Genomic DNA, 26,934 nt, shown 5'->3' with positions numbered 1-26,934 from the left:
GACTGTTTCATTGTGAGAAATGGAAAAACTGCAGATGTGATTCTCCAGAATTAAAAACAGCACAGGCGCATTCAGCTGACTGTCCCCTCAGCTACGGTGTATGATGTGTATTTGTGAAGATTAGTACAGAAGACACGGCTGAGGGATCCTTTCTGATTCAGGCATCCCCATGCTGCTAAATCTTGCTGCTTTGCTAGTAGTGCGATCGTCTGTCACTCTCACAGAATTACATGGTCATGATAATAGAATACCATAAGTTTTCCCAAGGACAAAGTAAATTGTACTAAATACAATCAGATTAAAGAAGTACCTTTCACATTCATACAGTAAGACACTTGTTATCTTATCACATACAAGCATGGATTTACACTATATCATGGCTTACCTCTCCTTATACCTTACCTTATCTGTATGTGATGTTTGCCTGGGTGCTTCTTGGTGCTTACAGCTTGAAGACATGGTGCAATTAAATAGCTTGTCACTATTTCTAAGACATGGTGCTATAAGAACATGCTTTGCAGCAGTTTTTAAAGACACAATTGCTATTGTAACTTATCTCGTATATGATTTTTCTTACACTAACAAAGTTCTGACCTTTCATTCTGATTGGGTAGCCTGTATCAACTTTCACACTTCCTTTTGAAGGGAAGGTGCTAAAGGCTTATCCAGCTACAGAGTGTTGGCTTCATCTGGTTCCTGGATAAATTACCTTGATGAAGAAAAACCTTTTGGTCAGGAGACTGGTCAGTCCCTGAAGTTGTAGTTTTAATTTAATTGCTTGGATTAATTGGTGTCTGCATTGGTAATGAAGGCAATATGACCTACACTACCGTATGTGTTTTTTTTTGTTGTTTTTTTTATTTCGTCTTAAGTACAGAATTTAATTCTGTGCACTCTTTATGACATGCAAAATGCTTTGAAAATGTATTCTAGAATCAAGCGCTGAAATGTGCACATGCATACTGTTTCAAAGCCACCCTATCTTCTGAAAGGATCCTGCTGAACTGTGTTTAAAAACGCTATAGAATGGTAAATGACAGAAATGGCATTTATGGCATTGCAATGTAGAACTTGAGGCTGGCAGGAAAGTGCTGTATGTACTGTAATACCTTCAGAGGTGTAGTTGCCATTTACAGGGATGCAATTAAAATGAGATTACCCTAAGAATGTAAGGAATTCTGCACTCGCAGCAAGCACACCCGAGACCATGATGAAGGGCTTAGCCCTTGCGCTACTTCCCTCTACACTTTCTAACTTTGAGTCCCTAACTGTCTTTGCAAACAGTATTGTGCACCTGTGTCACGTAGTGCACATCTTAACTCCAATTAACAGGGCAAAACAGTAAACTGGCCTCAGATAGTAGAGTACAAAAACTATAGTGCATCTATACAGTAGTTACTTACCGTAATACCATGTTGCATTTTTCATCTACAAGACAGCTTATTTAAATTAGCAGCGAGTTATCTAATACAGTTACTACAGCTGGCATACTGTGAAGTCATTTGGCTTGTGGTATAGGCTTATCTAGTACCCATATGATACTGAATGGTACTGGCATAGAACACGCCATCTGCAATACAATGATATCATTATAATATGGTCATAGGGGGCGCTGTAGCAGCATTTCACATGGTTGGTTAACTGACACACAAATATAAACTGTAACTCTATAAACCACAATCACCTCTGTTGCTTTTCATTAGCACCTGCCTGTGGGGGTCTTGAAAGCTTGTCTTTGTATATAACAGTTTATATAATAACATGTAATTAATTAACCATGTGATCTAGAATGTGTTATTTTTGTGTATGTGTGTTCCCCGTGACTTGATCTGTCTGTGCTACAATTTAGCACTCTGTGTCAGCAAGCCACAGCGTATGTGGATTTACCCCAAGCAAATTTATGCCCATACCCAAGACAATAACTCAAGGGCAGATATTGAGGGTTGCAACAGGGAATGGTACAGTAGTAGAATGACTTACTATAAAAGATAAATATAAGACAACAGCAGGATCCAGATCCTAGAAGGTATAATTAAGATTTTTATTTTTGTGAGTACAGAAAGGGATTATCAGGTTTGATCACAGGCTATACTTTTAAAACTAGTTATTTCCCTAAGACAGCTAATGAGCAGTGTAGTGCTTTGATCAGGCAGTCCCATGCAGGGGACATGTCAGGTGCCAGTGGAACAAACTAGCAAGAAATGTTGGGAGGGGAGCTGGAAAAGTCCGACCGGATTGTAGAAATAAAATAAGTACAGGTACTGTTTTATAGACATGCATGTTATACGAAATTACAGAAGAAAATAATAATAATATCATTCTCATTAATATCATGATAATGATAATAATGAGCACTACTGTATAATAAAAAATAACAACAAAAATATGAGATTGTTTTTACTAGTATTATCTTTATCATTATTGTGATGATAATAATACACAATAATATGCACATAATAATAATATACAATAATAATAATATATTTGAAATCTAGATGGTGGTTCTTCTTTGCTATTTCATCTGTGATGTCTTCAACTTGTGGACAGTTTCTTCTTGCAAGGCCTGAAAGTCGATCCTGTCCCGTTGTTGACCTCAAATAGGACTTGCGTAAACAGCTAAAAGTTATTTTGGCTGATGCTGTTGTGACTGGTATTGTTGCAAATATCTTTTAATAGACAGTGGATGTTTGGATAGAACATTGGGTCAGCTGTTGTAAGTGCTTTCATCACACTGTTCAGTCTTTCATCCATGGGGCACCTGTTCCATTGTGCTGGCCACCTATCGTACTCGTTCGTTAGGTCCTCTGGTGTACCAGGAATGTCATCATACATTTGTATGGTAGTATTTAACTCCTGGAACCCACGCACATGCAGACCATTCAGACACATTCACTGAATCTCTCAGCTACTTCATTCAAGAGGCTATCGACAAAGGGAAGGAAAATAGAAAGTCTTTAGTAATTTTTGGATCAGCTGTCGCCCGTTTTGTTTTCCTTCCTGCTAGATGAGGCATTTCAAGAGGAACGCCTTCAAGTTCCTCTGCTTTTTGAAAAATGTAGTCAAATTCCTCTTCAGGGTTCTGCCTTAGGCTCTTAATAGCATTGCGCATATTGCGATGTGCTTATTGTTTTTGAAGAATCGAATTATAATTCACAATTGTTCCACTGTAACTATCAGTTGTAGTCGGCAAGAACTGCGAAAAAACCCTAATTGTTTACATGCTGTACAAGTGCTTGTTGCACCAGCTTGCTGTGATGATTTCATTCTGCATTTTCCAGCTTGCATAAGTTGCATTGCTTCCACACGTTTTCAAATGTTGCTTCAGAACTTCATCACCTGCTTGCAAACGTAATCTCAGAGCTGCACGAAAATTTCCATCATTATCGCCTGGTTCTTCAATAGTAAGTTTACCACTGTCACGGTGACCCTGCAGTGGCACAGAAAAGCACTGTTTCTATTATTGGAACCAATCCTTTTTTTGGTGTTCTTGTGTTTTTTGGGGGTTTTCTTTGCACAAAAATCCATCATATGTAGAACATCTGTTTTTTTCCCCCTCATAAGATCCTGAAAAATCAGCTGCTGCAGTCACACTATGTTGGTGGTACTTGGAGACTGCGTGGGATTTAAACTCGGTGAAAGCATCTTTCCTTTTATTTAGCGGTTCTGTAACCAGTTTTCCTGCATTGATGCTTTCCATGCTGTACTTCGGTATTTGCAAACAAGGCACACGTCTTACAAAGGGCACCCTCAATTTGTAAGCTAACCAATTGTATGTTTTTAACCAGCTAAACTGAAAATGACGTGTTTGTTTCCCTTGTTGTACAGGAGGCAAATCATACGATTCTGATGGCACCCAACAAAGATAAATAAGCTTGTAGCATCAGGCAGCATCAGGAATGCTTGATTTGGCCTTTTGATATCTGCCAATATCGTATCGATCAGACTTTCGCAGCTGTGATTGAGTCTCAGTCTCTGTTGATGTTGTCTGGGTCTCATCATACTCACCACTTTGAAGCGAGTTTTGACACTCTGGCACCGCAACTGAAGTGCCAATCTGAGAACATTTGTCGCGCATTTTCACGTATTACGTGCAGTATTTGTTGTGGCAGTCATTGGCTGAAATGATCATACGACCGTTACCAGGTTAATTAGGTCAGGTGATATTAATAATACAGACGTTTTTAGAGTGAACACGCTAAACATAAATTACCCTTTGTGAAAGGGTGGCTTGCAGTGGTGACGTCAAACCAGAAACACAGACTCCAAGCAGTGAAGAATGGCGGTGCAAACTGAGATGCTAAGGTGTCCAGCATTTTATTAAATAATTCTTACACAAAAAGATTTAAACAAACACAAAACAAAAGGGCACAAGGGCCAAACAAACAAATAGTAAACAAGTAGTATGCTGGTTGCGAAACCAGCATACATAGCAATTGTTTCTTTGTTTCTTTCTTTCTTTATTTTCCAGACTTTTGTCTCTCCTCTTACACTTCAACCTCGAGCGCAGACAGCTGCGGGCTTTTATATTCTGGCCGTGGGGTTAACTAGCTATTAATTAAATTACCGTATTACCCCTCAGCCATAGTCTGCACGAGATTAAATAAGGATGCGTGACTGTCAGCTAGTTAAATAATCAGTAGCTGATTAGTCATGCATCCTCACAAGGTTTATTAAAAATAAAAACAATAGCCTGGTGGATGGTGTCTTGCTCGTCCGGCCAAACAAAACATAATAGTAATAATACAAATAATATCGGATGGCTTTTATCGTCACATTAACAGACACTCCGCCACACATGCACCCCCTTGTGCGCAGCACACCTCCCCCTCTTAGTCCCCAAAGTCCCGGTTTATAGTCCCGGCCCAGGAACAGGGGCAGCAACGGGCCATGGTGGGAGGTCCTCCTCCCACCCCAACAGCTGTAGCAGCCAGGCCGACTGTACACAGGCCGGCTCCTCTGGCCAAGCCAATCCTGGCAGCGATGGCTCCTCTCCCTTTGGCACAGGAGGTAGCGGGGCTTCCCCCTCTTGCACTGGAGACGGCAGCGATGGCTCCTCTCCCTCTGGCGCTGGAGATGGCAGCAACGGGGCTTTTCCAGATGGAGCAAGAGATAGCTGGGAGCTCTGGCAAATCTTCAGCCAGGTAGCCGCTTACCATGTCTGCAATGTCTGGGAGGGACACTGGGCGGTGTTGCTTTTCCCAGGCTTCCCATCGCTCTCCATCTCTGGCCCACAGGAGGTTGATCATATCAGGGAGGGCCTCTTCAGCATTCCTCCTAGGCTCCACCAGCCATCCCCAGATTCCCTCAGAAGAGATGGAATTTGTCGGCCTTGAGGCAAATATCCGGCATGGTAGAGATGCGACAGGACCAGCGACTGGCCCCACGCTGCTGTTGCTGCTTTCTCCTGCCACTGCTTCCCATTTTTTTATTTTATTTATTTTTAATTTTGTAATCCACACAATTATTTTTTCCCAAACAAAAAATAAACAACCCCCCCCCCCCAAAAGTATTGCTGGTCTGACGCTTGGCAGACTCCAAACAGTGAGGAATGGTGGTGCAAACCGAGACGCTAAGGCATCCAGCGTTTTATTAAATAATACACATATAACCAGTATACGTAGCAATTGTTTGTTTGTTTGTTTGTTTGTTTGTTTTGTTTATTTCTTTCTTTTTCTTTCTTTCTTTCTTTTCCAGACTTGCGTCTCTCCTCTTACACTTCAACCTCGAGCGCAGACAGCTGCAGGCTTTTATATTCTGGCTGAGAGGTTAACTAGCTATTAATTAAATTACCTTATTTCCCCTCGGCCATAGTCTGCGCGAGTAGCTGATCAGTCACGCATCCTCACAAGGTTTTTAAAAATAAAAACAATAACCTGGCGGACGGCATTTCGCTCTCCCGGCCAAACAATACATAATAAGAATAATACAAATAATATCGGACGGCTTTCGCTGTCGCATTAACACATAAATCAAAACAATAATAAACAAAGGGTCGGGACACTCCGCCACACCCTTACTTGACTAAATAGGCTGCCCTTAAGGAGAAAACTACAGACTCTTTAGGTCATTGCTCTGTAATAGCGTTTCTTTAAAACAAATCATAAGTTGAGTAAATGTTTCCTGTAATAATTTCACTGAGCATAAACATGATTACAGCAGGGTTGCAGAATAACTTCAGTCAGCTTCAGTGTTCCAGTGCTTGTATGTCTAGAGCCGGTGCACTATGGTGCTACCCATCCTGTGTCAAGAACCTGAGCTGTATAACACCACTGTTATGTGCAGCACACTTGGTTCTGTTAATCTGTAGCAATAAATGTTGTGGTCACTTTTTTTTGGCAATTTAATGTCCTTTCACAGCAGTTTGATTCTAATTTATTTGTTTTCGTGAACAATTAGCCATATTTATATTTATCGGGCCACTAATTTGCATAAGAATGCATTTTAAATGAAGAATATGGGCCAGTATGACTCTGTCGTGCTTTGGTTGTATATTTCTTCTGGGTATTTCCCTTGTCCAGGTCACTGAAAGCTTAACGAGGCAGTAACTTACCTCAAGCACGATGGGTAGTGAATAGATGAGATTTTCAAAGAAGTTGTAGTGAAAAAAAAGTGGTGGCAGGAAAAATAGAAAGGTGAAAAAATATTCCGGATGTTTCCACTTTATTAGGAACTACTGTAGGCTGTATAGAATTTCTGTAAGGAGCTGAAACATATGACTTGTCACCAGATCAGCTGTGAATTAGAAAACAGTTAATTTACTGCAGTTGAAATGAGCATATTGATAGGCGCCTGGCAACTACAGCTGTGGATTTACTGAGATTTCAGTAGTTCAGTGTTTTTATGCAGCTGTCTCCCTCACAAAACACTGTGCAGAATCCGCTTGCATGTTCTTTTACCACAGATTTGTGATAAAGGCATCTTTTGTAAGTGTACCCATGCTTGCATTTTGACCAGTACGCTTCATTATGTTATCTTAGATTCTCTTATGTCAACATTTTACAATACATGACTACTCTTATAGAGTAGGTCTTATTTTTATGTCCTTGTCTGTAATGGTTGAGTGCTCAAAAGATGTACATTTCTATTTGGATATTGGACGTTTTCAAAGCTAGTTACATGCACTAAGGTTCAAGAGAGAACAGAGATGTGCTATGTGTTGCCCAGTTTAGTATTTAGAAATAGAGATTGCCACAGGGCTCTGCAACTATCTGCCTTCTGTGCCTTGTGCTTAGCAAGAAAGATTTGCTTTATAAGATCCTTCACTGGAATGCACACGAGTGGGAGAAAAATAATTTACCATTACCAAAAAGAATAATACTACTTTATATTGAATGCTATACTCTGCCCATGCATAACCTTCATGTATTTCTAGCTTGTCAAATTGCAGGTGGGGCGGTAGGAGGGGTGCTTACTGTAACTCCTGTGCACTTCTCTTGTTAAAAAAAGACCTGTGATAGAGACAAAACTCTTTTTGAGTCAATGCCTGTCTTGGTACACAGCTTGAATTATTTGATTTTCTCAAACATGTTCAGTAACCTAAACATTAAAATATGTACTTCCACATTGTTTTATCTATTTCTATATCAATAATACTTTTTTTCATAAATCTGTTTTACTTGGCGTTTACACACTATTCCACCAGAGATGTTGTCCACATTATTTCCTGTGATACCATTTTAGTTGTTCGAATAGAACTTTACTACAGTGAAAGCTGCAAGAGAAAAAAGTATTGCTTCTATTAGTCATAGACTTGTAGCCGAGGAAGAAAGAGCAATGGGGGGGGGGGGGGGGATCAGAAGAATTAATGAGACTCTGTTCCACGGGCAAGCATTCTGGCTGTCAAAAGCTCTGTGAAGCCTTGTATGTTAGACCCTGTCGCAACCGAATGTAAAACTTGAATCATGCCCGCAGAGCAGAGCTGATAAAACAATGTAGATTCCTTGTGACAGTTGACAGCTGTGGGAGTCTAATGAAAAGCATCCTGGGGTCTCCTGTGCTGGAGTCTACTTTTGAAATGCCACAAATCACTCTGACAATGGAGATAAAAAGGAGAGCAAAACAGGCCAACCTGGAGGAAAACGTTCTCCAGATGCCTCTGTGTACCTGCAAAGAAAAGAAAAGAAAAAGAGACTATGATAGGAAGAGTTTAATTTTAGCTGCAATAATTATTTCCCTTGTTGGTGACTTGTAAAGCTGCTGATACTATAGGGGCAACCACGAGAACTACTATTGCCATAAATTGTTCCGTTCCAGCATGGGGCACCTACTGTATGCAAAGTTCATTCTGGTCCGCTAGCTCCTGGTGGATGGATATCCCAGGAAAAAAAAACAAACAGTAATAATGTGTTCTATTCTTGATGTGGGTTACTTGGTAATTGTTGCTAGTACCATTCCATCCACCGAGTGCCATATAACTTTACACTAGGTTTTCCACCTCAGCTGTTTGCAGCCCTATCTCAGTCCAAACCAGCTCCAAACAAGACAACGGTCCTTTTTGAGCAAATACATAATGGAAGTAAGCTAAATCAGCCAGTGCGCCTGTTTGAATTAAAACAAGAGAAAGCGCATAGCTGCTTTTAGTCATCGACATGCCACAGGAAAAGGAGTGGGCAATGAGAGGAATGACAAAAATCACCCTCCATAGTGGATAAAAAACGGTCCCCAACACTGCCAATCCAACGCCTTCGCTGGGATCAACATTTTTTGTTTTTATATTAACAAAATAAAATGTAAAGGCATTAAAATGAATATCTGAAGTGTCTGGGAGGTAACCCATTTCCCAGCTCAGAACTTTCATGTGGAAATAAATGGAAATTGCTGAATGCTCAAACAGTGACATTTTATCTTTCATTATTTACATCCATTTAGCTGTCTTTTTGAAAAACCTGACTAAGAATCATGTAAAGGCAAACATGAATGGCTCTCAGAAAATAGGTGGCGATCCTGGATAAATCTCCATTTGTTTTATGATTTTTTTTATATTTAAAAAATGTCATTCATGTTACTATATACAATATTGAAGGTGTCCAGTGAGGAAAGCATTATATGTGTGTCCTTTTATTCCTTTAGGTTCAAGAGTATACTCTGTAGTTTCTCAGGTCGTTCAGTGGGTACTGAAATAACACCCATGTCGGTATCAATGCAGGTAGTGAAAGACAAAAAATAATGTAAGCTTCTAGAACAGGGACCCAACAAACAGTTGTGTATGATTGTATACGACCAGTGTCAAAGCAACAATCTGTTTGTATAGTGAGGACTGTGAAAGACCTGCTACAAGAACAAATGAAAACCTAGCTCTTTTCTGAAGAGGCAGTCTCCTTAATTATATGGTTTCAGACGGCAGCTGTGTGTGAGGGTGATTGATCTCAAACAGGATGTGAAGAGTGAAACCTGGCTCGGACATGAAGATTGATTGCAGTGACTGAATGCCATACCACAGGCAACTTGGTGGCGATGATACTTTTTCTTTTCTTTCTTTTTCACAATCATCATTACAAAGTTACAGATACGAGCAGCTGAGTTAATGTCCAAAACAATTACTGTACAGAGCTTTATTTCTGCTTGCACATCCTTTGTCAAGTTATTTAGTAAGTAGGCTTACCTCCTACTATATTTCTTTAAAAAAGATTCTTTTTTTTTTTTTTTAAACAGATTTGGTTATATGGTATAGTACAGTACCTCCATACATAAGACAGTAGCACAAGTTTCTTGTAGCGAACTTTTATAATTACTGGACTGCCTCTTGTCTGTCTTAATGCATCCTGTCTTACTCCCTCTTCTCTGGTTGATATAGCTTGCTTACATATCTGCAACCATCCTCTTGTCTCGAGTCAAGTTTAACAATACAAACAGTAGGATGGTCAGACTTTCCTTAAACTTTTGACACAGCAGCTGTTTATTACTTATTTGCAGGTGCAGTCTGTGGTACACATCCTCTGACTGACCAGACACCTGCTATCATACTTTTAATCTTGGCTGGTACCAATTTAACTAACCGCTACTGTAACTGGCCTGCCAGGTCTCAACACATTACATGGTTCATGTCCTTTGCATATCATTTCTTTCTTCGTAAAGTTAATAAAGTGGCCACATGCTTTACAAGAACATGGTTACTGTGTTCCTGAAAACCATTTTAAAAAACGTAATGTGTGATAATACATTTGAGAACAAAAAAAAGATGAAGACTGGTTTCCAAAATTGGCAGACGAAGGCTACTATTTTCAGTTTCTAGGAGCTGTCTAAAATGTTGGCTGTGTCACTGAGAAACCTTGTCTTACAGTGAATCACTAGTCCCAAATTGTCTATGGCCTAAAAGAAACAAAAAATAATAATTATTAGACAAGCCTCTCGCTTGGGAGTGGTTAAGGCACTTCACAGTATTTCGATGATCATTTAGCAACATTTATGACAGCTGTTGTAGTTTGCTAACTGCTTGGTATCAGACGTTTTTAAAATAACTGAAAATATTGTACTGTTAACTAGTGGAAATACTATTCTGAAAAGTACAGTAAAGCTTTGAAGTTGGGGAAACTGGGTGACTAATTTGATTCCGTAGATTTCATTAGTTGTAAGAGGAAAATCCAAGTGTCATTTATACTCTGTCGTCGGTTCTCTATGCTTGCATTTACCCTGAAACATTATGAAAAGGTTGTGATGGTCTGTGGAAGAGCTGTAATGGTACAACTTGTAAGAAGACACTCCTGTGTCAGTAAGTTCCCATGATGATATAACCATTCCACATCCTCTCTCTGTCTCTCTCCCACAAGGTCAGATGGCTGAATTGATCTTGTTGCTGGGTTTTCATAATATAAAGTACTGTGCACAGAGCAGACAAATATCATTTGTCACCCTTGACAAGCACAGGGTACCTTAGCCATTGAAGTATGAGGTTTGTCAGTACAGTATCATGTTCAATGCCTTAAGAATGTATTGGTACTGTTTTTTTCTGCATTTCCCAAATATGAGGTGTTCATTTCTGAATATACTGTATAGATTTTTTCCTGCTGCACTGTACTGTATTTCAAAGTAAGGTTCTATACCCATAGTAAATATTAAGTTTTCACCTCTTTAAACTATAGATTTTTTCGGATTATTAGTAATTCCATGCCAAAAAACCTGATTATACTGTACAGTATATTTTAAGGTCTGGAAAGTGGACAATTCTAAATAAATAAATAAAAGACAATAAAATATGACTTTTTTCTAGTGTTTCACCCAAATACCAAATATCGTTTTGCGTGTCACCTGAAATAATCATAAGAAACAAAGCAGGACAACGAACATACAGTAAAAAGGCAATAGTAGTACCAGGTAAAAGCACTGTATCCACTGCAATATCATGAACTGCAGCTGCTTTTATACCAGTACCTATGTGGTACAGTAATTAGTTAGTGTACTTAATACCTCTAGTTAGAGTTTTTTGGCGCTTCAGTTTATAGAGCATCAGGGAGATCTTGATGAAATGACATCTGTACAGCATAATGTTATTTTTTTAATTGAATCCCCCAGAGTAAATATTGCATTATCAAATCTGATGCGTTACTGTACTTTTTTTTGATATGCAGCTTTTAATTATTCATTTGTTTGCTTACTGTCTGCCCATAGTCTTTGAATGATTTCCCTTTATTGATTTAAGTGACAAGGATTTGCCAGAGGAAATACTACAGGGAAGAAAGTGCTGACATATTTTCAATTAAGATTGCAACATGCACAATCTCCTGTTAATATTTTATTTTGTACCGGTACTTATTTTCACTTTCTACAGTATGAAGGTGCATAATTTTTCCAACAACAACATCAATAACAGCATTATCTTTATTGCCATATTTTAAATGTTTATTTTAGAGATGTTCAGTAGTTTTATAGTTAAGTGTGTTATATGACCTGGATCCAGGAAAGGATTAAGTTTGAGCTTGGTTTATAATACTTCATTTCCATGAGTGAATGTCGCTGGAACTGAAGAAAGTGTAGACCTTGATTTTGTGCTCCAATTACATTTGTTTTAAATGAATTAGGTGTATAAAAGGCTGCAACTAGCCTGTCCAGTCTCTTTAAGGCTGGGGCTAAAGAAGGAGCTCCAGTGGGTTGCTGCCAAAAAGCATCCAAAAGTCTGTGTGTTTTTGTTTGTGTAAAAATCAATTGTTTAGTTTTATTTGGTTAAATAAAAGACCTCAATAGCACCACTTTTTTCAACGGCTGCCTGATTTTCTGCCTTTCTGCCTGATCGCTTGTGCCTAACTCTCGCCAGCATATGAACATCATCATAGATTTTTTTTTTTTTTCAATATATAGAATTCTATAGTTTCTTGTACATGTAGAGAATCTTTTAATTGGAAAGCTGTCCACAGCTGCTTTCATAACGAGCTGTGTCCTTGAGCTTCTCTAGCAGGTATAATTAGACCATCCCAGGCTTGCAAATATGGATGTGCTTTTGGGAATTTTTACAAATCTTTAAACTCCTTTGCAATGTCAGCATTTAACCCATATCTACATCCACACACACACTATTTATATTACATTGTGATACTGGCAGCCCTGGTTAGCATTTTATAAGCAAATAACATTTTAACATCGCAAAGACTTAACTACAAAGTAAAAAAGAAAAATATCAAAACACCTACATGTCAAAGTATATATTGAAATGTTTTATGTTTGTAATTAAAGTTGCTGGTGATATAACTATGTACATGTTGAACACATTTTCTTCCTTTTGTTTAGAGATGCCATTTTAAATGTAGGGGGGGGTCGGGGGGGGGGGGGGGGGGGGGGGGGGGGGCACTGACACAACAATATGTCAAAAAGGTTCAAGGGGGTGTAGACTTTCTATAAACAATGTATCTATCAAGTTTTAACTGCTAGTTCTTCATCAGTATTGTACCTTGGGAGTATTGTTGATATTGGTTAACAGTAAGTGAATATGTATAAAGTGTATATAGGAAGGATTTTAACCCCCTCCCTGCTACCTTACTATATATATATATATATATACTGCTGCAAAAATAAAGTCAGCACATGTACTACTGCTGCTATTACTGCTGCACTAATACAAGTTTAATAGATTGCAAAGCCTTTCTTGTCATTCTCTTTAGCACAGATCCATTGGGAGTTAATATACCCATTTACCAACCGTTCTGATTCACTGCAAATTAAATACCCTTGAGTTCGTCCAATCAAATAAGCAGTCGGAATTTAGTCACAGTTGGTGTTTGTTCTTCATATTATCTTTGCTGATCATTTTCAATATCCACTGTCAAAATGTCTTGCTGTACTCACCGGGTGTCAGTGAGTGGCAGTGTATTGATCGTGACTTGTTCTGCATCTTCTGGCACTAACTCTGTGATGCTGTTGTAGAACTTTTAACAGTGCATGTCCCATGGGCTCACTTCATCCTTCACTAGTTTACAGCAGTTTTGCAAGTATTCTGTTCAGTCTATACTTAGTCATGTGTAGGGCTCTTTATTTTCACAGTTTATTTTTGAGGAGTGCAAAAAATTCATATAATACACCACTCACCATTTTACAGTAACATATTTGTTTTTGTGCCAATAACACTTCAGTAACACAAAAGAAGATGAAAACACTACTACTGTCTATTTGATATGTTAATTGAGTAAGTACACGGAAAGGATGTACACTGTACAGGAGGCTTACAGTTGAAGTTACATTCTTATTTGATCTCAAAGCTGGGACCTTATTTTAGCTCATTATGTTATTTACTGACCACCTGTGTCCAACAGGGGATAAAAAGTAAGTACAATCCAAAGTGTTTTTTTTTTTTTTTTGTACATTCTTTAATTACATGTTGAGCTGATGGCAATCCTGATCATTTGCATTTGCACAGTGCTTTTATTGTGCACTGTTAGTTGCAAGACTAATAGTGTCACTGGGCTGTGCTTTACTGTAACTGTTTGGTGTTCGAGATTCTGTCATGATTCTGAACTGCATGTGGAACACACAGTCGCTGGGCATTTAAAGTGATTTCTGCCCCCTCTGCAAGGGTTGCACACCCCTAGTGGTCATTTCAAAGTCATCTTGCTTCAGAAGAACATTTTGATTTTGGAGTTTTATTAAACAAAGGTGAAGAACTGCCAAGGATAGAATGTTTACTAACTGAGCATTTATTAAGTACAAACACAAGTAGCACCACATGGCAGAACCAGTTCCAGTGGCATATCTGTACAGTGCTGTACAGAACCTATAATTACAACACACAGCTTATTAAAGGGAAGTGCTAAACACAAACAGTAACATGGACAGCATGTTGTAATATGGCTTGTTTATTGACGGATATATTGACATATATATGTTAACAGTTAAAATATTCCTTGCTCGGCTTTGTTTTAAATGTAGTGCTAGATGCTGGAGAATGGTTTTCACGTTTTTTTTCATCAGACAATGCTGAGCTTAATTTTCACAGCCAAACCAGCTGCTACAAGACTTTCAGAAAGTAAATACTATGGCAAGAAAATGCTTGGTGCTGATAGGTTGAAATAAGCACCCGCACTCATATTGCAATGCTTAGTGCTAATTCCTCGCACAGCTGATTCACGACAATATTACATGCAGTGCAGATCAACCATACACTGCTCAAACGTTAACAAGAGTACTGTTGGGTTCGGCCGCAGCAACAGCACTTCCACTTCCTGCACCCATAGGCACCAAAATAAATAAATAAATATAAATAAAATTGATGCGCCAAGTATGTGAAATTTACCTGCCCCAGACCAATGGAGTCTGATATACTGAAATCTAACAGATTTCCGTAGACCTATATCATGAGCTCTGATGAAGCCAGAACATTTTTGCTACTGGGTCAAAAATATAGATATCTCTTAGAAACTTTCAATTTTTGCCAAACGTTCCTGTTCTGATTCAGTTTTAAGTACAACTATGGTCAAAAGTTTTGCCACCTAGAATTTTAGAATTGAGACATTAATTAATGTGTGTGTGTGTGTGTGTGTGTGTGTGTGTGTGTGTGTGTGTGTGTGTATATATATATATATATATATATATATATATATATATATATATATATATATATATATATATATATATATATATGAACATAATTTATATATTTTATTTATCATGTAATCAAAGAAAGTGCAAAATGATATTGCAAAAGTCTACCTGATTACATAATAGCAGTACAGTATTTCATGTTCGATTTCTAAATGTCACATTTTTTAATTTGTGTCCATATACGGAAAACTACAAAGTGGCGTTTAATTCAGTGTGTTAACATAACATTATTCAGCAGGTTTCATTCAAAGCAAAATGTGTTAATTCTTTAGGGCGATACAAAACTGTTGGCCATAGCTGTATGTCAATGCTTAAACGTTCATAAAATATAACCAAAATGCATGCTTATTAAATAGCTACATTAAAATATGTTTTCATGTCTGACATGAACATAGAATCATATTCATTAACCAAGGTGTATTCTTTAAGTTTTTCCCTGAAAACCTCCACATTGAAAACCCATAATCATTGGTTTAAATAAAGCTTAACCGTTTTATTTATTAGAACATGGCAATGTCCAGTAGTACTATTTGTTAACTATTCACACTTTACAAGTTACAAGAACAAAGTTTCACGAGTTATATTGAGCAAAACGTCCATGTTAAAAACGTCGATAATGCATGCAATTTCCAAAGGAATTAAATATATTTTTAAACTACTGCCACCTGTGCATGTACAGGCAGTAGTGATTGAACAAAAAAAAAAAAAAAAAAAACTTGCCCCATCCTACCCTGTTATTTCCAAAATGTACATTTAAAAAAAAGAAAAAAAATGCATTTAGTTGTATTACAGTTGCAGGCAAACCTGTAGGCACTGGATAACAAGAAGCTAGCATGGAATTTAGTTTTTAATTACATTTCAATAATGATCTAAAAATATGCAGCCCAAAGACTAGACATGAAAAAGACAACCACGGTATCAGCCATCCAGTAAACGGCACTTCTGGCAAAGGAACGCTGATAACAGGACCAGTTCATCTTTCCTTGCGATGTGCAGTAATTCTGAGTTATCTTAAAATAAGTTATAGGAACTCTGGAAGCCACGCTCACCAGTATTGCTTTCCTTGTCAACTTTCTGAATGGGTCCATGTTTACAATGCTCTCGAATGAGGCGATCTTTTGGCACTGGATCACATAAAAACTATTCTAAATATGCACATTTAACCTCATCCATACTGTACTGTACTGTGTAATTTATGGAGTATATCCCACGTACATCCAGCCAATCAGATTAGCAGTCACTTAATAGGCAAGCGGGTGGAACTATTTTTAAGCAACTGTATTTTACAGTGTATGGTTTCCCTATCTGAGATGGGGATATCCAGCCAGTGGGATCACTGCTATCCCAACCCCTCTCCCCCCAAAAATCTCACGACCCCTGGCAGAAGTAAATAAATAGATAAATTATTCATAATGTGCATGACATCCTGATGTACAGTGTAACTGCGCTAGTGATCATGAGCTACCTTTTATCAATGACCTTTTTATCAATCAGCATTTTTTTTTGTAATCATTCAGGGACATAGCATACCTATTTGTTTATTATTAAACACATGTGAGTTTAAATGATTAGTAAGTACACACGTTTCGTTTGAAAGCTGAACATTCGCATCAGCAAAGAACAAGTTACATGTTTTTAATGAAAAAGCAATTGTAGCCAAAGTTTTCACTAAAGTAAAATCAAGCTTTTGTGAAATGCCACTTTTTGATGATATTTACTACTTCTAATCTAAGTTAAAAAATAAAAGATTTTGGTGGGAATTGAACTTGTTCATGGCCCCACGGCAACATTACCCTATTTTAAATTCTAAAACCCAACATTATTTGATTTTTAATAATGGTCTGATTTACTCTTTCTTCCTTACCTTTTTCATTTTAATAATGGTCTTATACCCTCTCTTCCTTCAGATATTTTTGCAAGTAATAAATAAAAAATATATGCCTATATTTAAGTATTAATATTTCATGCAGTCATCTCTCCTGACCGCTTGCCAAGTTCACATTCACTTAACGTTTTTTCTTACTGTTAGCTAACTGTAACCATGGTGCTGACTGGGTCAAACTAATGTGTTCGTGCGTGTAGGGAGAATGTATTGTGATTTGTTTATAAATGTGGCCCATCCTCTGAATAAGTTCCATTTTTATATTATTTTAAAGATTTTAAAGCAAACCAATGCCAAACACAACAAGGTATAATACACAATATATATATATATATATATATATATATATATATATATATATATATATATATATATATATATATATATACTATAAGTAATGAACAAAAAAAGTGTGTTGGGGGGGCTATATTTGGTAATAGATAATGGATAATTGCAAAGCATATGACATGGTTTATTTAGAGTTCCAGAAAGCTTTTGACAAAGTCCCGCACAAAAGATTAATTCTCAAACTGAACGCAGTTGGGATTCAAGGAAACGCATGTACATGGATTAGGGAGTGGTTAACATGTAGAAAACAGAAAGTACTGATTAGAGGAAAAACCTCAGAATGGAGTGTGGTAACCAGTGGTGTACCACAAGGATCAGTATTAGGTCCTCTGCTATTCCTAATCCTACATTAATGATTTAGATTCTGGTATAGTAAGCAAACTTGTTAAATTTGCAGACGACACAAAAATAGGAGGAGTGGCAAACACTGTTGCAGCAGCAAAGGTCATTCAAAATGATCTAGACAAGATTCAAAACTGGGCAGACACATGGCAAATGACATTTAATAGAGAAAAGTGTAAGGTACTGCACGCAGGAAATAAAAAATTATAAAAACATTAAAAAAAACATTATAAATATCATATGGGAGATACTGAAATTGGAGAAGGAATCTATGAAAAAGACCTAGGAGTTTTTGTTGACTCAGAAATGTCTTCATCTAGACAATGTGGGGAAGCCATAAAAAAGGCTAATAAGATGCTCGGATACATTGTGAAAAGTGTTGAATTTAAATCAAGGGAAGTAATGTTAAAACTGTACAATGCACTAGTAAGACCTCATCTTGAATATTGTGTTCAGTTCTGGTCACCTCGCTATAAAAAAGATATTGCTGCTCTAGAAAGAGTGCAAAGAGTGACCAGAATTATTCCGAGCTTAAAAGGCATGTCATATACAGACAGGCTAAAAGAATTGAATCTGTTCAGTCTTGAACAAAGACGACTACGCGGCGACCTAATTCAAGCATTCAAAATTCTAAAAGGTATTGACAGTGTCGACCCAAGGGACTTTTTTGACCTGAAAAAAGAAACAAGGACCAGGGGTCACAAATGGAGATTAGACAAAGGGGCATTCAGAACAGAAAATAGGAGGCACTTTTTTACACAGAGAATTGTGAGGGTCTGGAATCAACTCCCCAGTAATGTTGTTGAAGCTGACACCCTGGGATCGTTCAAGAAGCTGCTTGATGAGATTCTAACCTACCAACAAACAAAACGAGCAAGATGGGCCGAATGGCTTCCTCTCGTTTGTAAGCTTTCTTATGTTCTTATGTTTGACCCCCCCATATTCAAAGTGGTGGTGGGGGGGGGGCAGTTTTTTGCAAATCAGGTCTTTGAGGCTTTCGTTTTTTATATACTGTATGAAATTAGTTTTTTCAGTTACTTTCCAAAATGCTTGAGCGTTTTGTTTTTTTTTCTGTCAAAATATGTATAGTACTAACTTGACAGTACTTGAACTATTAAGTTGTACCTTCTTTCCTTTGCTGCCTTCCATAATGAAATCCCTGTGGTCACGGGCACATTTGCTTCGAAATCATAACGGTGAACAAAGTATGACGGCAAAACTTGTTGTCCATCGCACAAATCTTGTTGACCCGGGCATCAGCTGATATGAATTGCACACCCCTGCATTGATTGTTGTGTTTATTGGACCCAGTCATCTTTTGCAAAATATAAATATGACTGATGCATGTTTTGTTTTATTATTCTTTTTAGTTTTAAAAGAAAATAAATGGATAAATAAACTCAGTGCCAGGATGCTTGAAGATTTAAATAGAAAGGAACAGTAGATCATTACATCATCAACTACAGCATGTAGTGAATGACATCACAATCATATTAATAGATTTAAATAGAAATAACTGAGTGTATGTTGCCGTGACAACCAAAGCTTATAAATACCTCCACTGTTTGTTTTCAAACACACTTTCCCTTGACAAAGGTATGAAAACGTACCGAAACATTGGGAAGTTGGCTCTTTTAAGGAACAGCTTATATATATATATATATATATATATATTGCAAGTAATAACTTTGTGTAATCTGACATTTTCTTTTGAGTTGTACTGCCTTTTTGCATTGTTTAAAAGAAAAAAATACCATGTTTCAAGTGTAAATTACAAGTTGCACTACAATCTAGAATACTGTACTTTCAGGTTTCAGAGTAACAAAGGTAGTTACTGAGTGCTATTTCATTTAAGCTAGCTGGAGAGGATATAGCCATTCATTTTCTGATACACTTGGGGGTATAGTTGAATAGAATTGTACAGTAAGTGAAAATGCTGGGGCAGTTGCAGGGTGTTACAGTATGGTACTTTTAGAATTTAAGCCTTATTGAAGTAATAAAATGATCATGGTGCTGTTGAACACACAAGTTCAGCTGCTGTATAGGCACACTTGTAGGCCCTATATGTTAGATTTCAAAACACATTAGCCGAATTGGTTTAATAAGTTTGCCCAGTGGAGACAAGGCCCGTTTATCAACACAGCCATAACATCTGAAACACTGTGTTAATGTAATGACCAAGCTAGTAGTAAATCAGGCCAAAGAGGTGAAGTCAAGGGCATGGAATAACATAATAACTCAATAATTTTATGTCTTTGTGGAGGTCTGGTGACCCAAACAAAATAAATCCTAAATTCTAATTCGATATTTTCTATGTCAAAGTCAAAGTATATGTGTGTGTATTGAAAAGTGTATTTCGGTAGTACTTTTCAGTGTGAATGTGTTATTTTAGCAACAAAAGATATATTATTATTAATTTAAAGGAAGGTAAAAACATCTCTTGGGCGCAAATTATTATGGTAGCTTTCTGAATTACTGTAAATACGTTAACTGATTTATACTTAATTCCCTGGCTGTTTTGTGTTGTGTGTTTGTGTTTGAATACTTCACAGTGTTTTCAATGCTGTCTGCTTGTTTTGCAGCCATCATGTATGTGATGGGGGCTCTGGGTCCTGCTGTGGGTTACCTGGTCGGTGGGGTTTTGATCGGGTTCTACGTTGATCCCAAAACCAGTGTGAGCATTGACCAGAGTGATCCCCGCTTTGTTGGCAACTGGTAAGGTTTTATACAAAAATTTTACTTGGCATAAAGTGAAGACATTCAGAAACACTTCTAGACAAAATGTTTGTCATAGAATTGTATATGTTTCTTTTAGTATTACTAAAGGCTGGTTTTTACTTCCGTCTTCAGACTAGTGGGAGACTCTGGTGATCACTACAACTCCCTTGGATCGAGAGACAGTCGCACTTCTAGTGAGACTTGAAACTGATCAACGTTCTTGCACTTGAAATATGAACCAGACTTCAGAGTTACCAGTGAACACCTGGATGAATCAGATAAAATAAATCAAATTAGTAGCTGATTGGGGTCAAATGGGGACTAATGGACCACCACCATCCTTTCAAGTGGTGTGTCACTGCCCTTGTAAGATGGTTTGCTGGTAAAAAATAATTTGCATACAGTATGTTTGAACAGCAGCTGGCAGTCCATTACTGCTTGATTTATGAAGCAGTTAAAAAAAGCCCCACTGAATTTCTGTGATGATTTATTATATAAGAAAAATTCACACATATATACCCACACACTGCCCCTCAGTTTTGTTCTTTCCAGTGCCACCCACACATTCATTATTTTTATTAGTGAATTTGCAGCAGTGATCCAAAAAGTGCTGAAAAAAAAAAAAAAAAAAAAAACACTTCTATGTCACTGTGGCCCTCTAAATGTTACTGTGAATAAATTTCTAATGCAGCACTTAAATTCAGTTTTTCCACAAAAAAGCATTGTGTTTTGTTTATTTAGTTTTTTTTTGTTTTGTTTTTGTAAAGAAATGTAACTAAATCTAATATATACAATGCTTTTCTAAATCACGGTCAGAGCTTCAAAGTGTCTTCTATTGTTAAACTGGCAATACCAGTCTAGCTTTTGATATAACTTTTTTACTTTGGAGTGTGTTGAGTTAACACTCCATATTATATATAGGAATCCTATTACAGTGTAAACTGGAGCTCAGTATGGTAGACAGTCAGAGTTTGAAGCCGATATAGTAGATGTTAAAAACCCTGGTCCATAGTTTGCCTTTTTTTTTTTTTCTTCTTTCTCACAACTGTCATGATGAAGCAGTCCTGTTTAATATGGGGGGGTGGGGGTGGTCCTCTTTCTTTATCTATAGGTGGAGTGGCTTTCTCCTTTGTTCTATCGCCATGCTGCTGGTGATATTCCCCATGTTTACATTTCCCAAGAAGCTCCCACCCCGTCAAAACAAGAAAAACCAGGACACCGTGACAGAGAAATCCAACAAGAGGCAATCGGTCTCCTCTTCCTTGGGATTGGGAAACGACATTAAAGGTACTTTCCACAAATAATTATCTCATTTAATTTCAAGAGGTTATCATTTGATTAGTTTGCCAGCACAGCTGCAGCCTTAGGCCCTGTCCACACAACATAACTGATCTCGAGAACCATACTCAAAATCGTTTCAATTAATCCAGCTCAAAGCGTCCACACTGAAGCACCGTTTCATGTTTAGTCAGGCTTAATGCGTCCACACACTATTAGAATAGTTTGGTTACAGTTCCTAGCAGCGCAATGAACACTGGAAATCAATATGATAGTATCCAACTGTGCACTTTATTTTAGATTAAAATAATGTGTTATGCCCCATATTAACAGAGGTGCATATTGCTAAAAAGAAATAAAGCAAGTATCTTAGAAAAAGTAAATGCTAACACACACAAGTAGGGCTTGAGGCTTTCGGGTTTTATTTTTAAACGGGTGAAGTCCCTTTAAAGAAATTGAGCTGATTAACAAACTTTAATTATTACAAAACATTAAAAATATTTAAAAAGTTGTTTTTACCTTCATATCAGAACCTAACCATGGTGCCCTTAATTTGATTTCAGACAGAGCTGATGAACGATGTAGATTGTTCATTCCCGATCCTACTTTTAACTTGCATTTCATTTTTGCAGTTGCTTAATTTTAATGTTGTGCTTTTGTTATCTTTCCCACTAGTTTAACAGGGATGTCCTGACAGATTTTTTTTAAGCATAAAAATGAATACCCAGTGCGGACTGTACACTGATAGCAAGTCCTTCAGGTGCCTTGTTTCTGAGTATTTCGCCAAACCATACCGTAAAGCATTTTGGGATGACCGACATCATCAAAAAGACGTAAAGCACAAGCCTCCTAGTTGTTTTTTTCCGGAAAAAGCAGAAAAAAATCTTTCAATGTCCGAGTGAGACCGAAAAAAATAAAAATAAAAAAATGCGTATCTCACAGCCCCATGTACTACAGAGATAACACCGATATTTCAAAGGAGATAGCTGCTTCTGCATCCAGCACTCAAAGAGAATCACAGACATTTGCAGAGCTTTTTGAGATGTTGTAGTTATAAAATAATGACTTGGATTGCATTATTGAGGAGTTTGGTGATAAAAAGAGTGATCAGGAGAGGATTTATCAGTATGCATGTCTAAAGAGGTATGTGGAAACTAGAGCGAACAAGGGGGCATGGCTGGAGATACAGTACTGAGTGTCCTTTTGCGATTCAATGCCTTTTAAACCTGTTTTTACTCTGAAAAAAAAATAAAAAATAAACAGCGTGTGACAAATTGGACCTGGCTTTGCAGTCCATTTATTCAACACATATCAGGCACTTCATGGCTAAATTATTTTCACACAAGCTATTTATTTTACACACGCTGTTTAAAAGTAATTTTTTTCACAGTAAAACAGGTTTAAAAGGCACTGCATATCAAGTCAGTATTGCATCTCCAGCCCTGCCCCACCCCTTGTTGGTTGTATTTATCACATATTTTTTCATAGTCATGCATACTGATAAATCGTCTCTTGATCACTCTATTTATCACCAAACTCCTCAATAGTGCTATCCAAGTCATCATTTTATACTATAACATCTCAAAAAGCTTGGCAAATGTCCGCAATTTTCTTTGAGTGCTGGATGCAGAAGGAGCGATCTTGTTTGTCTATGTCCATGTTCTGTCTGCGGTGAAGGGACTGTTTTGAAACGAGAACACTTTGCAAGCAAGAAATGCTGCCATGAAATATAATATTCATACATGTGCTGTACATTAAAAGAAAAAGAAGCAAAACTGGACATTGAAGGCCATTGTATACACATTGCTCAGATCCACCTTTTTCTGGAGAAAAACCAACTAGGAACCTGTGATTATCGCCTTTTTGACGATATCGGACCGGAAAGGAAAAATTAACATCGGACTTGGTCTGACATAGGACGCTACGTAGTGTGGACGCAAACCGTATTTAGCACTTTTAAATGTTTAGAGGAAACTAATATGGTTTAAAGGGCCTTATTTAAACAACACAAATCAAATGGTTTGTTGGTTCTGCACACATTTCAAATAAGACCTTGTTGACTTCTGTAGCACCATACAACTCCTAATGAACTCTCCCGAGACTACCTGCATAGGAATCTTTATATTTAGATTTAATTAAAATACAGGGTAACATACTTTTAAGCAATTCAGAAATATATATTTTACTTGTATTTTTTACTTTCTGTTTGACCCAAAGAGAGCATGTTGTACCATGTGCATGCTAGATTTTCAAATTGTCATTAGCTATTTTTTTTCCTGAATTTAAAACATTTCTGTGATGTTACCCTTTCATCTTTTGATTGATTTTTTTGATAATTATATGAATCTTCTAAATAAAAGTGGTTGCATGGCTTTGAAGAGGAAGGGAAGTGTGTGGTAGATATATTGTTGATTTAATGAATCCACATTTTGTGCTATGAATCCACAGGAAGCTCTTGATTTGTCAACGAAATCACAGTCGGAACAATCATTTCAACATTTAAATGTAATGTTTGTTGTTGTTTATCCCTTACGGGGGAAAAACAAAAAAACAAAAAAAACACAAATTTTTTAATTCTCAGACTAATTAATAAAAAAAAAGTTTAAAAGGGTAGCAATAAAATGTTGAGCATCCCTGTAAAAGGAGTTCACAATCCTCTGCCAAGAAATTAACCAAAAAGCTGTATTTAAAACACTTAGTTATTCAGAAATTATGATTTGTATCATTTTATGTGTATGTATATGTATAAAAGCTATCAGATACTAGTTCCCCTTTTTATAAGAAGTAATTTACATATTTCAGTGAACAACATCTTCCTCTCATTTGATCTTTTAAGTTTTGAAAAAGTCTAAAAAAAGGTCAAGTTTGTAGCATTATAGAGATGGGGATGGTTGATGACTACTTGTGATATTAACTCTGGTGATTCACCAACATACTGTATACAGGTCTATATTTTGTACCTATACTAGTCTATATCAACCAAATGGTGCACTGTGCTGAATGTGGACAATAATTTAAGGGAAGATATAAAAGGACTGTTTTGTACATTTTGTACAATAATGCTGTAATGTTCTTCAATAAAATGGGACTATAGGTGCTTTTTTTAAACAAAAGAAAGGATACTTGGATGCTGCTATGACAATTTGGAAGCAATTGTTTATTTTTGCAGTATACTTGGAGGCATTGATAAATATCTCTCAGTATTTCTACATATTTGAAGGACAACCCCCTTTTGCAGTCTTTATAAGCAACCTCTACTGTATTCATATTTGACGTCCCTTAAACGCCATTCTCCTTACAGCAGCTACTAATGCCTACTGGGAGAGGAAGAACTGAGGTCTCAGCAGGGCACACTAGTAGTTATGTATTATTCTATTAAAAAAATAAATAAATAAATAAGATTATTCGCCAAATACTAACGGTAAAGCAATTAGGTGCACATCCTCTTAGCCAACAGGTCATATAGGTTGGACTTTGTTACTCCAGAAATAGGTTAGCACATTAATTGATGGAAAGCTAAAGTTCATTAAAATAGGCAAAACGCTGTAATGAGCTTACATTGCACATAGCAGTATGTGACCTGTTTATTTACACCTTCCAAGTGTCACTAAAAAGTAAGATTAAACCATTGACGACCCAAAATAATGTAATATGTGGACAGATTAAGTAGACGGCAGATCCTGTAATTAGTGCCCCAATTAGGGTTTAATCCCTTTGTGTCAAAGGGAACAGCAAGTTTATTTTGCACCACAGTGATAACCAAAACTCAGCATTTTCTTTGTACTTAAGTTTGCAAATCTGTGTAAATACCAAAAGCAAGTGCAAAAATGTATTGTATTTGTATTATTCTGTACCTGCTAGGCACATGCTCATTGTTGCTGTTGATTTTTTCTTCTCATTTTGTAGACATACCCAGAGCAGCTGTCAGGATCTTAAGCAATGTGACATTCCTGTTTGTGAGCTTGTCATACACAGCTGAGAGTGCCATCGTCACTGCCTTTATTACCTTTATCCCCAAGTTCATCGAGTCACAGTTTGACATCCCAGCATCCAATGCAAGCATATACACGGGTAAGACCTCACCTTTGCAACAACCCCCCCCCCCCCCCCCCCCAGAACAAACAAACAAACAAACAAAAGCGCTACATAAATTTAAAAAAAAACAAAAAAAACCCTAATGTATAAATACCAGGTTTTGGTTTTGTAGCCCCCATCCGTGCCATGTTCCCCTTTTCAAAGATCAAAACTATGTTAATTAAAATGTCAGATTTTATTTTTATAGCAGATTGAATCATTTTTTGTTGTTGGAAAGGAGTACCATTGCATATGAATACTGCACCCAGTAAGTTTAAACAAAGGTGCTCCTGATTCTCCTTAATCAAATTCTGTGTTGAAGTGCTGACCTTTACACCTGACAAATCTGCTGCTGGTTGTGGTTACCAGGAAGCAGAAGTCCTAAAGTGTTTTTTTTTTTTTTTTTTTTTTTATTTTTGAAATCTGGGAGATTTAAACAGCAACAGACATTAAATATTGTTCATGTTTCTTACATACCTTTGGATGTACTTCTGAATATGATGTTTACAACCAGAACAGAAGGGCAATATGAAATGTATATAGTATGAAGCAAAAGAAAGGTTGATATTATTAAGTGCAGTAGTATTAAATAATGCAAACTTTGTGCTTAAAATAAAGGGGCATGCAGGAGCTGGTAAAGTACCAGAAACTGTTGGAGCTGTATAATACCTAAAATACAAAATGCATGGTTTGGGATTTTTGAAGCTTTAAAAAAAAAAAAAAAAAGTAAATCTGTTAGTAAAACCGATTTATACTCTGGAGTAAATATGGACCAATTTCCTTTAGGAATTACACTTCAGCAATTCATTTATCTAGCAGATAAGGGATTTAAAAAAGAATTGCTAAGGAATACGTTAACAGTTAAACATTGTTTTATTTGTGTCATATTCAATAACTGTAGTATTTATAGTAATGCACAATGAAGAGGTGCTTGTATTTAGAGTGACTGAATTCCTATTATAAGCAGTCACAGGTACAGCTGGTACTTGTTTCTTGCATTCTCTGTTTCTAACCTAGAGGGAAGAGCTTTACACCAAATAGTTAGGCTTTCTTAGGTTATTGAAGTCGTTTAAGGGATTCCATTGCTAAACGCGGCCTCCTGTTTCAAACATGCTTGACTTGAATTATTTATTATATGATTAATACATTGTAAAATTACTGAAAGTTGTTTTTATCAGTACAATGTCTTATTTATGCAGCAACATTATGATTTCCATTACATGAGTAGGTGTTAAAACTTCATGCTGATACTGGACTCCTCTCTCACCAAG

The 26,934-nt window shown here is 37.0% G+C and overlaps 1 protein-coding gene across 1 annotated transcript in view; it reads left to right on the top strand.

Moving 5' to 3' along the window:
- LOC121314346 (solute carrier organic anion transporter family member 5A1-like) overlaps positions 1 to 26,934 on the top strand; it is a 52,336-nt gene that overhangs the window by 10,036 nt on the left and 15,366 nt on the right. Inside the window, exons 3-5 of the mRNA XM_041247495.1 lie at positions 20,176 to 20,308; positions 21,423 to 21,598; positions 25,496 to 25,660. Of these exons, the coding sequence (XP_041103429.1) occupies positions 20,176 to 20,308; positions 21,423 to 21,598; positions 25,496 to 25,660 (474 nt within the window). The remainder of the gene's footprint in view (positions 1 to 20,175; positions 20,309 to 21,422; positions 21,599 to 25,495; positions 25,661 to 26,934) is intronic.

Source organism: Polyodon spathula, chromosome 4, assembly GCF_017654505.1.
Source record: "Polyodon spathula isolate WHYD16114869_AA chromosome 4, ASM1765450v1, whole genome shotgun sequence".
Lineage (NCBI taxonomy): Eukaryota > Metazoa > Chordata > Actinopteri > Acipenseriformes > Polyodontidae > Polyodon > Polyodon spathula.
The sequence above is the reverse complement of the archived record's forward strand: the minus strand, read 5'-3'. Positions and strand labels throughout refer to the sequence as shown.